This window comes from Aythya marila (genome assembly GCF_965140915.1).
Source record: "Aythya marila genome assembly, chromosome: 13".
NCBI lineage: Eukaryota > Metazoa > Chordata > Aves > Anseriformes > Anatidae > Aythya > Aythya marila.
In genome coordinates this window covers 17,078,707-17,092,368 of record NC_139054.1, presented here as the reverse complement: position 1 = coordinate 17,092,368, position 13,662 = coordinate 17,078,707, and the positions used below count along the sequence as shown (strand labels likewise).

Here is a 13,662-nt window from a genome sequence, read left to right as displayed (position 1 = left end):
CCTTAGCTTCTGAGTATTTATCTCCAAATATTATAAGCTGTCTTTTTTTTCAAGTTTCTGCCTTTAGTCTGAGATAATTTTAAGGTCTTTTTTTCTGGTTTTAATAGTTCTTTCAGTAAGCAATTAGACTGTATTTTATATATGTGTGTATGTTTATATATATATATTCCAGGCACAACTCAAAAATCTGTTTCTCATAATTAAGCAGTGTTGTCTCCTAAAAATGCTATTTTCTTTATAATTGATGGCACAGTAGGGTTCATTTTGTGGATATGTACCTTGGTAGTCAAGAAAATGAAACACTACTTTTGAATTCAGGAGAGAAGAATCTTCTATATATTTTTTTTTCATCTGGCAAGGAATAGCCATAGGTCACAGTATATATATTTAGGCTCCAACAGCTGTTCTAAAATGATTAGACCTTGACTTTTGAAATCTCCTTTGAGTATTTACTTATGGATGCTATTTGTATGGGAGAGACTGTTGTTTATGTTAATTAAAAATACAAAGTTATGGAGATCAAAACCAGTAGTATAATACTTGAGGATTAGATGTAGTTAATTTTTAAAAGTAACCTTATCTCCGAGTTAAGACATCTCAATACAAATGTGGATATAGAAATAGAATTGGTGAGAAATCAGAGGAACCATCCAAAAAAGCTAAGGTCTTCTCAAATACTTCATCTAAATTTTAACCTTGAAACATAGCTTGATTATAACTTCACATCTTGAAATTCTGCTCTTTATAAAGCTGCTTTAAGGAGTTTCATTTAATAACAGTTGTTAATTTTTACAAGATTAAACTCTTAAGAAGAAAAGGATAGTGATAGGCGTTGGATGCTTTTGTCAAGTTAAAATGCTATTGACATTTAGTCTACTTTTTGAATCGTTTTAGACAGAATTGGTTTAAGGTTGTAGAACATTATTCTTACAAATGCAGTTGGCATTATATTCTCTCATGGTACGTTTTATATTTTATTATGCAATCCTCGCTATATAATCTGAAGGCATGCCTGTGAAAAGCCCCTGAATTCTCCATAAATGTCTTCTATCCTGGATTTTCTGTCTTGAATAACCTGTAGTCTTCTCCCACTGTTCTAAATTGTCAGAGTAGCATATCTTATGTTCCATGTTTGCTTTTGTGCTATTTTGAGTTGTTTATATTCAGCATTATCAGTCTGGTTACTTATATAATAGGCATTTTAATAATTTGACTCTTAACATTTTTAGGTGAAGGAAAATGGTTCAGAAACATTGATTACTATCGCTTAGACGGCTCAACTACAGCTCAGTCAAGAAAGAAATGGGCTGAAGAATTTAATGATGAAACAAATGTGAGGTGAGATCTCTTGTGTGTTTGATTTGACGTGTTTGATTTTCTCTGTCTCTTTTGTTCCATGTTTCTTTGTTTCTTGTATTAGTTTATTGACCTCTTAACATTGTGTAAATAAAGCATCACAATGCTAGCAAGTACAGAACTGCTTCATATAGTAGTTCTAAGCAAGTTATTGTTGTTTGTCCCCACTCTTCAGTGTGCATATTTTATTTCGATGCTTGTGGCTCAATTGCATATTACTATTTGAGGCTGGAGTTTCTTTGTCTGCTGAGATGAGCCGTGTCTTTTGTTCTATCCTTGCAGTTCAGTTTGTTTTTTAATTTCAACGGAAATGATTCTTCCATGTTAGAGAAGGAACAAAGAATAAATAGGCTTGGGATTTCTATCCCTTTTGCCTTTGGAATGCTCTAGCTGTTCCCATGTGTTGGGTCAGAGAGCTTTTGCAGGTTATCTAGCAATGCTGCTACAACGGGCAGATGCTGTTTGGTAGCAAAGATGGCTTTTAACCTGGCATGCGGGTACTTCGCTAGTCTAAGTCAGTTCAAACATGAAGATGAAAAGTGATAGAATATGCTTCTAGTATTGTAAATATGCTTTCTGCACCATTTATAAGTCTGCTAGGTGCAGTTTATAAAAGTGTAATACCTACATTTTGGTACTGTTCTGATTGTTTTCCAAATATTATTCTAGTACCACAACAGTAAATAGATTGTTTTGTAGTAGAAGGAAAAAGCATTTCTGTATAAACAGACATCTCAGTAATTCTAATAATACACTAACCATGCCAGTCTTTCAGTTGACATTGTTTCAATATATAAAAATACATATTTAATATATTTCCAAAATAGTAAAAAATTGCAACCTTTCTCTGTTCCAGAGGCCGCTTGTTTATTATCTCCACTAAAGCAGGCTCCCTTGGAATTAATCTTGTGGCTGCTAATAGAGTAATCATCTTTGATGCTTCTTGGAACCCATCGTATGATATCCAGAGTATTTTCAGGGTTTACCGCTTTGGGCAGAACAAACCTGTGTTTGTGTACAGGTTTTTGGCTCAGGTAGGTTTCTGTGTGATTTTTTTTGTGTGTGTGATATTCTGGTTCTGCAGTCAAATTTGTAAACTGTAACTATTTGGACTTCTGCTGAGGTCTGTAGTGGTCCACGGTGATCCAGTCATCTTCCAGTCTTAATCGGATAGCAGTATTTGTCCCAAAATCACTGAAAAAGCTCTTGAAGGAAATGGTTGTAAAATAAATAAATACACTGCAAAATAATAATTAAAAACAAAACAAAACAAAAAAACAACACTGAAATGATTTGCTGTTAAGCCCACTTCATCTGGCACTTTGTATTTCACAGATCCTGGAATTCTAGCAGGGATTCACATGTTCAGACTTGGAATAGTGTTTACTGCTTTCATTTGTACATTACGAAAAATTCTTAATTGTGTAGACCACATAGAGGATGGCTGTCATTTGTCAGTAGCCTTGTGGAATGTGGCTGACTTCTACAGACCCCTTAAAACTGGTGTTTGGATCCATGAAAATCCAAATGGAATGAAGATGCTGGTAGCTAAAGATATTTTTTTTTTCCATAAAAAGGCATGCAATCGTGATTTGAAAACCTGTATCACAGCCTAAAGATTTGTAATGATCCCGATGGTCACCGATCTATCGTCTTTATAAGTAATGATGCCATTGCTTCTGACAGGTAGTGTCTTGCTTCATCTCTTAGTTCTGAGGCTTTCACAGGATGAACTGAAGACTTTTTTTTTTCCCCAGTAACAGTAATTAACTCATGATCAAATCATTATTCACTCGCCAACTTAAATAGATCACTTTTTGTAACATGTTACTGTCAGACATGGATTTTTTTTCTTCAGGCTTCAGTCTGTTTTTCTCTACGTGCACTTTTGAACTGTTGGTATCCTTTTTAAGTTGCAGTGTTTAGAAGAAGCTGTGCTGTTCTCATACTTTTCGTAGTTGTCATCTTTTTTTTTGATATGTAATTTTCCTTTTTTCATCAAAGATCTAGTTTGTTTGTACCCAGCCATGATGAATTAGACTTGACTGCTTCCCTTGCCCTGTCTTTTCCACCCCAGTGACTTGGTATCTGTTTTCCTTTTTAATGGGCTGCCCAAAGCAGCAAAATGTACCAAAAAGGTACATGCTGTGGAAATCAACATTTTTGTCATAATTATACTTTGGGAAATAGAGCAAAACCTGATTGCTTCAGGCCACTACTGATAACACACGTTTCTTACACTTAGTCAACAGCTAGATGACATCTGTTGCTTACACAATGCACACTACTTTTTATTCATTTCCAGGAGGATTTTGTTCTTTTTTTTTTTTCTGTAAGGAAACAGTGAAGTATTTTCAGTTTACTTCATTGTTTTCAGGTTACTTTGTGGATAAGGAGCAAAGAAAAAAGGGAAATAGAGCACTGTTTTGTTGTTCTTGCTCTTCTGTATCTGTTAGTAACAGAAGGTCGGTGTTTGTATAAAAGTGAGTAACTGTGTTTTCCAGGGAACAATGGAAGATAAGATCTATGATCGACAGGTAACAAAGCAGTCGCTGTCTTTCCGGGTTGTTGACCAACAGCAAGTTGAACGTCATTTCACTATGAACGAGCTCACAGAGCTGTATACTTTTGAGCCAGATTTGCTGGATGACCCTAATTCAGAAAAGAAAAAGAAGAGAGATACACCGATGCTGCCTAAAGTAAGTTGGTGCAGATCACTGGGAATTATATTCTATTAAAAACAAAAAAGTCTTTTGAAGGATGTGGGGTATTCAGTCTTGCAAGAAGTGCTGTATTTTCACATCAGTATTTTTTACTTTGAAATGTGGTAGATTGCAGATAACACAATAAAATGTGTGATCACTATCGTGGTTGCTCTAATGCCCTTCAATCTATTTGACACTGTAAGAAAAAGATCTCCAGTTAAAAGACAGTTTTTAAATTAGAACAAACAGAACCTGGAAGCCAAGATGAATGCGTAAGTGGGTGCTGGTGACACCTAGCATTACCTCAGTTAGTGATAACAAAACTATCAGGAGACGCTGTGGTTCGGGGTCTGTTTTTTTTATCTCCCTAGGTAAGGCTGTGAGTCAAATTAATCCATGATCTCTTTTGCCAAACCTTTTTGTGTTTGTTTTTGTTTTTGTTTTTTAGTTCTTTGTCTCTTCTTGTAGGGACCATTAATAGAAATACAGTAGAGATAGGGAAAGAGATATTTATTGTTTAAGTGAAGAAAAATTGGACAAGCTAAGAGTTTTCATGTGTTTTTAGTGTTGTCTGTACTAGCAGAGACCAGTGACATTTTTGTTCCTTTTGCAGACAGTCATTTACTGTACATGGTGAGAGCGCTGACTTTCTGTGCTCTGGGGTAATATGAAGGAGTGACTCTTACGATCACAGTAGTTTGTTTTCACTGCCTTAATCTATTTGTAGTGGCTGCGACACGCAGTAGTGGTTGTCGCTACTTAGTAATGTCTCAGTATCCTGTGCACTTCTTGGGGAACCAAAAAATTTATGAATTTAATTTGGAAGTATAAACTGTAACTCTTTTTCCTGCCTGACTGTGAAGTTCAGGGGAAAGAATGATCAGATTGTTTATTTTACTTTCTTTTTCCAAGTCAGTTTTTATTTAAGGTAAGTCTAAGGTTTGTACTTGATCTATTTTATATTCTTTGTGTTAGGTGTTGTTCACATACACTGAGGTAATGTGGCCTGCCAAAGGCTAATCGATGTATAACTTGTGCAGTTGTCTTTAGCTTACCAGGTGAAGAGCTAGTAAATAGTAACAAGTAAACTTAAGGCTTGCAGCTAATGACCTGATTACATCTCTGAGCTGTTATCTTTAGGTCATTGCACACTGGGTGTGGAGAAGGAGGTTTCCTAGTTTCTACATCTATTAATTTTCAAGGAAAAGTGGTATGCTTTTCATTCAAAACTGTCTGTAGACCACTGTAATATAATAAATGGTGGTTAAGCATCCCATTGGCATTCTTAATATTTAGGCCTTTCTCTGAAATGGAGTTTATTCGACCACCTACAGTGTCCATGCAGCTGTCAGGGGGATTTAGGAAGCAGTAGCCCTATAAAGCGTTAGTCGCTGTTACACATGCATTTAAAACCCTTGAAAATAATCTTTAATGACTGTATCGAAGCTCTTTTTCTTATGATGTTTCACAGTGTAAGCAGTAAATTGTAGATAACAGATTCAATTTTTACTATTTTGTAAATTTACAAATTCATTTTTTTACCTCCTAAAACGCGTTCCTTTAGTTTAATTAATAGTACGTACTTAATTCCATTTAGCCATCAACATGTGGTTCATATAAGTGAAGTTGAATACAAAGCTTTAACCACGGCCCTGGCTAGAAGTAAAGCAGATCTGTGTGTAGGAACTCTGCCTGGCTCTTTCCCATAGCTTTAGCAAATGGTATTGAACAGGATTATTACTACTGTTATTGAGATGTGCATCTTTGGGCACACTTCTCATCTGTTTTGTTTTCATTTGATGGTTGAAAGGGCTCTAAGTCATCAGGTAGATTCATCTTATTTTAGCAGTTTCTGTATGTATTTGCTGGAAGCAGGGTTTTGTATTCCTGATTCTGATTCCACAGAATGTGGAAGGCTGGCAGCTAGCCCCTAAATAATCTTCTCCCTTTCTTTGTGTCCCTGAATCAGGCTTGGGTCTGCGATAGTGAGGAAGAAACCTGCGGGATGCTGAGCTCCCTCAGCTCCTGCAGAATTGGGGAACTGGGAGGTGAGGTGTGAAGGTGCCATAGGAAGGAACGTGACTTCTGCTGGCTGGGAGCAGTGCTGCCTGTAGCATGCGTGGTAGCCAGTGCTTTCACGTGTCTTTGGGCTGCTTGTGGAGAAATGATGTTGAATTGTTAGTTGGGAAAGATGTGTCTCAGGAGAGTTAATGACATCGCTAGCTGTCATTGCACAAAGTATGACTCGTGGTTTGGGATTGGACCAGGCAGTCTGAGGCCAGGAGTGCAATCTGTCCTGCAAGGGCATCATATATACACGAGCAGCAACTTTGTCTAATTATTGATTCCTGGATAGTTCATCCAAGAAGAGATGAAATAGGAACATTTAGGGTGTCTGGGTGACTAGTGCCAAGGTAGTAAACTGTTGCAAAGTAATTTATGTCACAGAACTTTTTGTTTGTTTCTTATATTTTTTTTAATACATTTTTTATATTTGTAAAGACAAAACTCTTTCCCCTTAACTATTTTGATTATCCCAATTTTTATTATTATTATTTTGGCTGTGTTTGTGTTTTCAGCTGATCAGGATCTGTTATTTTCATTTTATCCACAGTCAGGTTCTTGCTTTGCACACAGGTGAGCCAGTGCAGCAGTTCAGTGCTTTGTTCCTTGACTCCTGAGTTCCGTTTAACTGACCGGTGGCTCATACCTTATTTACAGTATCATTTGTTTAACTTTTGTTTCATTTACCTATTTCTTTTGCACTATCTAATTCTCTAGAAATTCTACATAAACGACAAAAAGCAAATACCAGCTGTAGAAAACATTGCAGTGGGTGGTATAAATATCAAAATCATGTAATCTTACTCATCCAGAAAGCTCGCTATTCCGTATTTCAGTGGAATTAGAGCAGAGATGCATGACTTACCTTTATAATAACAATCTTTTTTAAATGATTTGATGAATTTAACGCTGCATTTGTTGCATTTTTTGGAGAGAAAAAAGTGGATTATAAAGACTGATATGCTTTCAGAAGCATGTTACTGTAACAGCCCTTAATTGCACAGCAACTGGAACTTAAGCCTTTATTTAAGACGCTTTGTTTGTGGTAAGTTCAGCATGCCCTGCCTGAAAACCCTAGAGAAATAAGTTTTCTTATTCTGGAAAACCCTAGAGAAATAAGTTTTCTGCAGGTTGTCTGCTAAGTCACCTTACTTCTTGACTTGAGTGAAGCTACCTTTTCGAAGGTCAGCAGTCAGGAATCGTGTGCTGAGGAGGAGTGGTTCAGAGCTGAGCACTAGGGTTGCTCTTGGAACCTGCAGATTCGACACGCTTTGCAGCTGCTTTGATGTAAGAAAAAATATTTTTAATCAATTTCTTATGAAAAAATTAGGAGAATTCATTGTGGATTGTTTTAAAAGAAAGAAGTAAAGCCTTTATGTGAGTGAAGAAACGAATGCTACTTGATTTTCAAAATACATCCTTGAGAATATGAGAATATGCAAGGTTCAGTCAAAGAAGGGTTTTCTTAGAAAATGTTGTTAATAGGTGGGGGTGGAGGGGAAGATGCTGAATGTTGCTATTTTATATGAAAAGCCACACGGCAAACGTGGAATATGTAGGTTTTCCTGGAAGCTTATCAAAGTTTCATGTCAAGTTTTAATTTTAGCAGCAGTTTTCCACACATCGCAGTCTGAGCAAGACCTGCAGGTTGCCCGGGAGCACTAAGAGCCAGTGTACGCCCCTCTCGGGGGAAAAGGCGTGCTGCACTACAACAGTAACTTCACAGTGCCATTTCTCTGCCCCTGCCCCTCTCAAAGTCCTGCTACGTCTTGAAGAATGTAAATACTTGGGTTTCAACACAGTATTCTTAGCGTGAATGTTATTCACCTGAATTATTAAATCAGTCTTAAATTCCACTGCTTGAAAACACATTTCATTCATCTGCTGTCCCTGCAGATTTGAAAATGACTGCCTTAGAAGTGCTGTCTGAAGGGCATAACAGGTGTCTTAAGACTGAGTAATCATTGATTCAAATTCATTGTATTCGAGTATAGAAATAATTAGAACTAATTACTGTATATAGCCCATGAGCTTTATGCAAATGTAGTGACTCATTGCCTAATACAGACTAGAGGCTAAAAAACTTTCTCTAAATTGCTACTCTACAGAAATAGTAAAAGGAGAAGATAGTCTGAAGTGAGAAAGTTCTCCTCGGGGCATTGCGACTGTTTTTTGGGTGCTACATTTCACTTTGCCCTGAATTTAACAATAGATTTGGAGTCCTTTTTAAAATCAGTGTGATTTCTGATGACTAGGCTGCTTTGGTTTTTTAAAAGCAGGTTCTCAGACCCTTAGTGCTCAGCTCCCAAAGGATTACCCTGGGCTATCCAGGAGACCTGGCTGGTATCACGTAGCTGCCACCGAAGTTCTTTACCACAGACACTGATATCTGGGTGCCGTGATCAGTGCAGTGTTTCAGAGCAGGGCAGGTGAGGTGGGAGCTGGACAAGGACAAAATAGGCTTGAGGGGCCCTCGTGCCCCTCGCAGCTGGCACCGTGGCACCTTGTTCCTTGTCCGTTCTTCCTAGGACGTGATTTTTATTGTGTTTTTGTACTAAGGGACAGTTCTGTGAATTCTGGGAAGGCTTTCCATTTCAGAACCCAAAGAATTTGCTGGCTTTTATTTTTCATTTATTTTTATTTTTAACCTTGGTATTGAATTTTAAATTAGTGGAGGAAAAAAAAACACCTTTATGAACTACAGCATAACTTAGATTCCTTTGTGGAAGATTTCCTTCCTAATACATTTACCTCTGCATAGCATTTAATTTCTGTCTAAATGACAAATTAATCCTTTTTAAAAATTAACTTGAAAATCTCTCTTCAAATTTTTAAGTCATCACCAGGATATCACCTAAAAGCTCATAAACAATAATCATTGTCTTATCAACAAGCTAAACAAATGAAGGGAATGTTCATCTGCTGCATTTTTTCATATATAAGGGGAATTTATTATTTTTCTTCCCTGTGAAATAAATCACACGGCGATACCTTCCATATACCAGTTTTCAAGCTCCATCATATTTGATGCAAAATAAAGTTTAGACAAAGAAAAGCAAACACGCAGTTGGATGTAATTTAAACCACATTTTGAAGACTCTGTTGGCCAAGTGAGTGTGGATTATATTCCAGTATTATTTTCAATAGTAGTGTTACCATGGAAATTAATGCATATGCATGGCCTGGAACCCTCCACGCGCTGATGTACAGCTACAGTGTGTTGAGAGTGCTTTTTAATCGTGTTAACTTAATTTTGTAATATCTCCTTGATTTCTTCACCCCCTTCCTCTAGATGTTTTCTGCACATCCCATTAATGCTTCCTTTTTTTCTCTCCCTCTTGTCCTTCTCTCCCACCACCCCAAAATCCTATTACGTGTTTCTTGTGCCCATGAGTTGTGCAGGTCCTACACAATGCTTTCTCGAAGAGCTGGAGAAGAAAGCATGGGTCAAAATGTAGTAAGACTAGTTGATAACAGAAGGATAAAACAAAGCCTGACTGATGTAGTTCCTTATGTTACTTACATTTACCTTCTGCGTACTACAACTGAGCTTTAAACATGCACAGGAACAACTTTCTGTAGCTGTCATGGCAAAGCCACTGGTCAGGACTCTCAAGTGCAAGGTTCCCAAAGTACAGAGGTCTGGCAGAAGAAGGGCTTGGCATCAATTGGGTCTGTAGGTATTTGTGTAATTCTGCTGCAAAAAGACATCTCGTTCACTGCATTCACCGTGGTTCGTTTCAGGAGTGGATCAGAAAGTTCAATGGGACGAGGGCTTTGTGTTATTAATCCTAGGTGGAATGCTGAGGGCTCCTGGAGCTTCTCAGTTAGGCGGGCTTATCAGTGCTGCAGGTGCATTGAAAAAGAAAAAAAAAGCATTCAGTCATTCCTTCTGAAATGGTGACTCCTGTGGTACAGGGAGGGGCAGGCTGTAGTCGTCTTTGTAGAGAGCCCCCTTGATCCTCTGCAGCGTTACCTCTATTTACTGCAAAGAGGCGTCATCTTTGAACAGCTGCGGAGACAGGAATGTTGAGGCGGTGACAATGGGGACTGCAAACCCGTTATTAACACGCTGCCTTGAAATCCCAGCTTTTCCCATTCATGTTCTGTTTTTATTTCCCTTCTGAACTGAGATAATGATCTACCAAAACATGGCATCTGGGGTCCAGTGGAGAGCAGTAGCCGCTAGCCAGTTTGGGGAGCAGCCAGCTTCTTTTTGCTTCACCCAGGAGCCATTTGACGTTCTGGTAGTGCTGCCTACTGGAAAACAGCAGGAGGGTTTTTTGGTGTTAATGCAGCTCCCAATTTCAGTATGTCTGCAAACAAAACCTTCACGATAGACTGTAGGTGTAAAGGGCACTGTAAACATTTCCCTAAACCTTAGAAGCAGTTAAACGTAAGGGTGTTGTGAAATACAGAAAGCTAACTTGCTGCCTGCTGATCAAATCCTGCTCACAGCAGAGATTTGAACTTTTTTAGCCCAAATGGGGGACTATTTATCAGTTTGAAGGAAGCAGCCTTTTTTGCAGAGTACCGACAGGCAGCTGATGAAGCAAAGTACGACTCGGTGCTCTGCAACCAGCAGCGGTGCTCCTTATAGATCACAGATGCGGATTATTGATAGGTCCTCTCAGGTGTCCGGTCCTAGCAAAGGAAAAATCATTTAGCACATTCCTTTCTTTTTAGGTTGTTAAAGTGCATTTATTGTTGGGGAATCTGAGAGCATTCCTGTGGTTCATTAAGAGATCTGACTGTCATCTCTGTAGCAGGTTGTTAATCCATTACCCGCCCTCTGAGGAAAATTCTACTTTTCAATTATTTTTTAATTTTGTTTCCCTGAAGTTCTTGGAGCTGCTGTTTGTGAAAATTGGGTCAAAGCAGTAAGGCCTGCACAGAGAGTAAATATAATAGAGCTACCAAGTGACTTCTTATTCTCTCATCCCTTTTTCATTTGAACAGGATACAATTCTGGCAGAATTGCTTCAGATCAATAAAGAGTATATAGTCGGATATCATGAACATGATTCGCTCCTGGACCATAAGGAGGAAGAGGAGCTCACTGAAGAAGAAAGGAAGGCAGCATGGGCAGAATATGAAGCAGAAAAGAAGGTAAAACTATCTGTACCAGTTTGCTGCGTATGAAAATAACCTTTCTATATAAAGTACCATTCACCTTTTCCGTTTGTTTTGGGGTAAATTATTTTCTCATAAGCCAAGAAATGGATATGTAGAGTAAACTCATGAAAAACGAGGATACCGTGTCTTCTTTACTCTTCTGATGCTTTTATTTTGTGTGTATCTTCTTTATTACTTCCATTTAAAAGTAACTTTTTACTTCTGCACACAGAAATATTCCATTTCGTAATTACACTGAACTGGTGTCCTGTTTAATAGCTCGCTTTTACAACTTGAGGAAATCTCTAGTTCCATGAAAGGTGTAGAATTGATTTCAGAACTTTTTGCCACGATCTTACAAACATGCATGCATCTGCTAGAAAGGACTTAAAGTCTTGTTGTTTTGTTCCCCCCTTATTTCCTGTATCTTGTTTATTTCATATTTAAGCAGGTGGTAGCCAGAAAGCTAAATTGGATAGAGAGGTGGGTTCTGTGGGGGTTGGTTTGGTTTTGTTGTCATTTTAAACTGTATTGGTAACTTGGTGTAACTGGAATTTAACATCAAAAAAAATCTGGAAAGGCTAAGTGTGGTATTCAGACCTGATCAGTAATCTGAAACAACAAAACTTGGGAATATAACATGCCACTAACAGTCCTTAATGAACAAATGACAAATGAAATGGAGTATTGGGAAAAGGCTTTGTGAAGGAGAAGAAATAGGAGGATACAAGAAATTTCAGTGAGCATTTATGTGGCTTTCTCCAAGGCAATTTGGGAGAAGAGCTTTATATTCCTTTTAGTAAATTATCCTTTTCAGTTCTTTAGGTTTTTATTACAATCTAGTTAAAATCAGCATTAAGTAATGGGTTTGCAATTAAAAGATGCATCTTAAACAACTTCAGATATAACAATAAACCTTGGCTATTCTTGTCTTAGTAATGACCAAATAATTAAGCTCAACACCCATATTAACTGAAGACTAGAATTGGGGTTCCGCTGTGATTGAGATGCCCTTTTGAACTGGGGTTTGGAAAGGCTCCTTGGTGCAGTGGGATAGCTCAGCCTCCCTGTGCCACGTACGGGCTGACTTGTCCATGCGTGCTGCTTCAATGATTGTTAGAGAACATGAATTATTCCAGTTGTTCAGACAAGTGCGTTTTGTGTTTTCAAGGGCTTGACCATGCGTTTCAACATGCCGACCGGGACCAACATGCTTCCCACAAATTTCAACTCTCAGACCCCATATATTCCTTTCAATTTGGGTGCTCTGTCAGCAATGAGCAACCAGCAGCTGGAGGTAAGCAGCGACCTGTTGGAACATCTGCGTTGCTGTAAGCATGCGTGTATTACTCTGTCACACATAGGTGGTTTGTGTCATTCTTTAATATTCTGATATTTTTGTAACGGTCTCTTATTTTTAATAGCTAACTCTTTTGCTTAGTTACGTATCCGTGAATTGAAGTCTAACTTGTATGCATGTAACCTGCAAGACCTCTATCTGGGTAGTATCTCAGGGTTCAGGGAGATTAACTGCATTCCTTGCCGACGTTAATTACCACATCTAGCTTTGTGCCTCCATCTGCCTTCTGTCTGAGAAGGAGTGGGAGGGAGGAACGTGTGCTCCGCTCCCAGTTACCTCAGGTCTTAGCTGAAGCAGCTGCTGACGTTTCTTCCTAATGTGCCACCCTGTAAACTGCAGTAGTGGAAGGGCATTTGGTTGTCTTATGATGCCTACTGGTGTCTGGTGAGGAGTTTGTGTGAAAGAATTGAAAATCTCTAGCCAAGTATGCAAATCAGGGGGACCCATATTGAATACAGCTGTGGAGTAATACCTGTGACATGCCAGTATTATGCTAAAATAGGGCACGGTAGTTTGAGCACAGAACGAGTTGAGGTTTTGACATCATCAAACTCAGTATTGTGGAAAACTTGCCTGAGCAGAAAAGCATCGCTCCTGTGATGGTCTGAAAACCTTTAGGTACAAAAATAGTTGTATTTCTTTATAAATACCGTCTCCTGTGTAGGTTGCCAGTTTTGTATGTGCTGTTCAGTTATTCTGAACTGAAGGTCAGTTGTGTGGAAGTCCGAATCTGTCTTGTTAGTCACAAATTGACTTGTGCAAATGAGGAGAAAAACGTAACTTTTCTAGGTACATAAGCCAAAGATGAGGAAAACTTAGAAACAGTTGGCAAAGAAATTTGTTCTTTGCATCTGTGCGTTATAATTAATTTATTGGTGTTTTCTCAGGACCTCATTAATCAAGGAAGAGAGAAAGTTGTGGAAGCAACCAACAATGTAACTGCAGCAAGAATTCAGCCCCTTGAAGACATCATTTCAACAATAGTGAGTAAAAGAGTTCATTATAGGTTTAGACCTGCAGCTGAACATTATCAGGCGAAGAAATGATCATTATATATGTCAT

The 13,662-nt window shown here is 38.3% G+C and overlaps 1 protein-coding gene across 9 annotated transcripts in view; it reads left to right on the top strand.

Annotated features, from left to right (window-relative positions):
• ATRX (ATRX chromatin remodeler) overlaps positions 1-13,662 on the top strand; it is an 85,088-nt gene that overhangs the window by 67,050 nt on the left and 4,376 nt on the right. For all 9 annotated transcript variants that reach the window (XM_082770734.1, XM_082770733.1, XM_082770735.1 and 6 more), the window contains 6 exons: positions 1,230-1,338; positions 2,213-2,390; positions 3,861-4,055; positions 11,085-11,234; positions 12,412-12,537; positions 13,488-13,583. In XM_082770734.1, the coding sequence (XP_082626860.1) occupies positions 1,230-1,338; positions 2,213-2,390; positions 3,861-4,055; positions 11,085-11,234; positions 12,412-12,537; positions 13,488-13,583 (854 nt within the window). The remainder of the gene's footprint in view (positions 1-1,229; positions 1,339-2,212; positions 2,391-3,860; positions 4,056-11,084; positions 11,235-12,411; positions 12,538-13,487; positions 13,584-13,662) is intronic.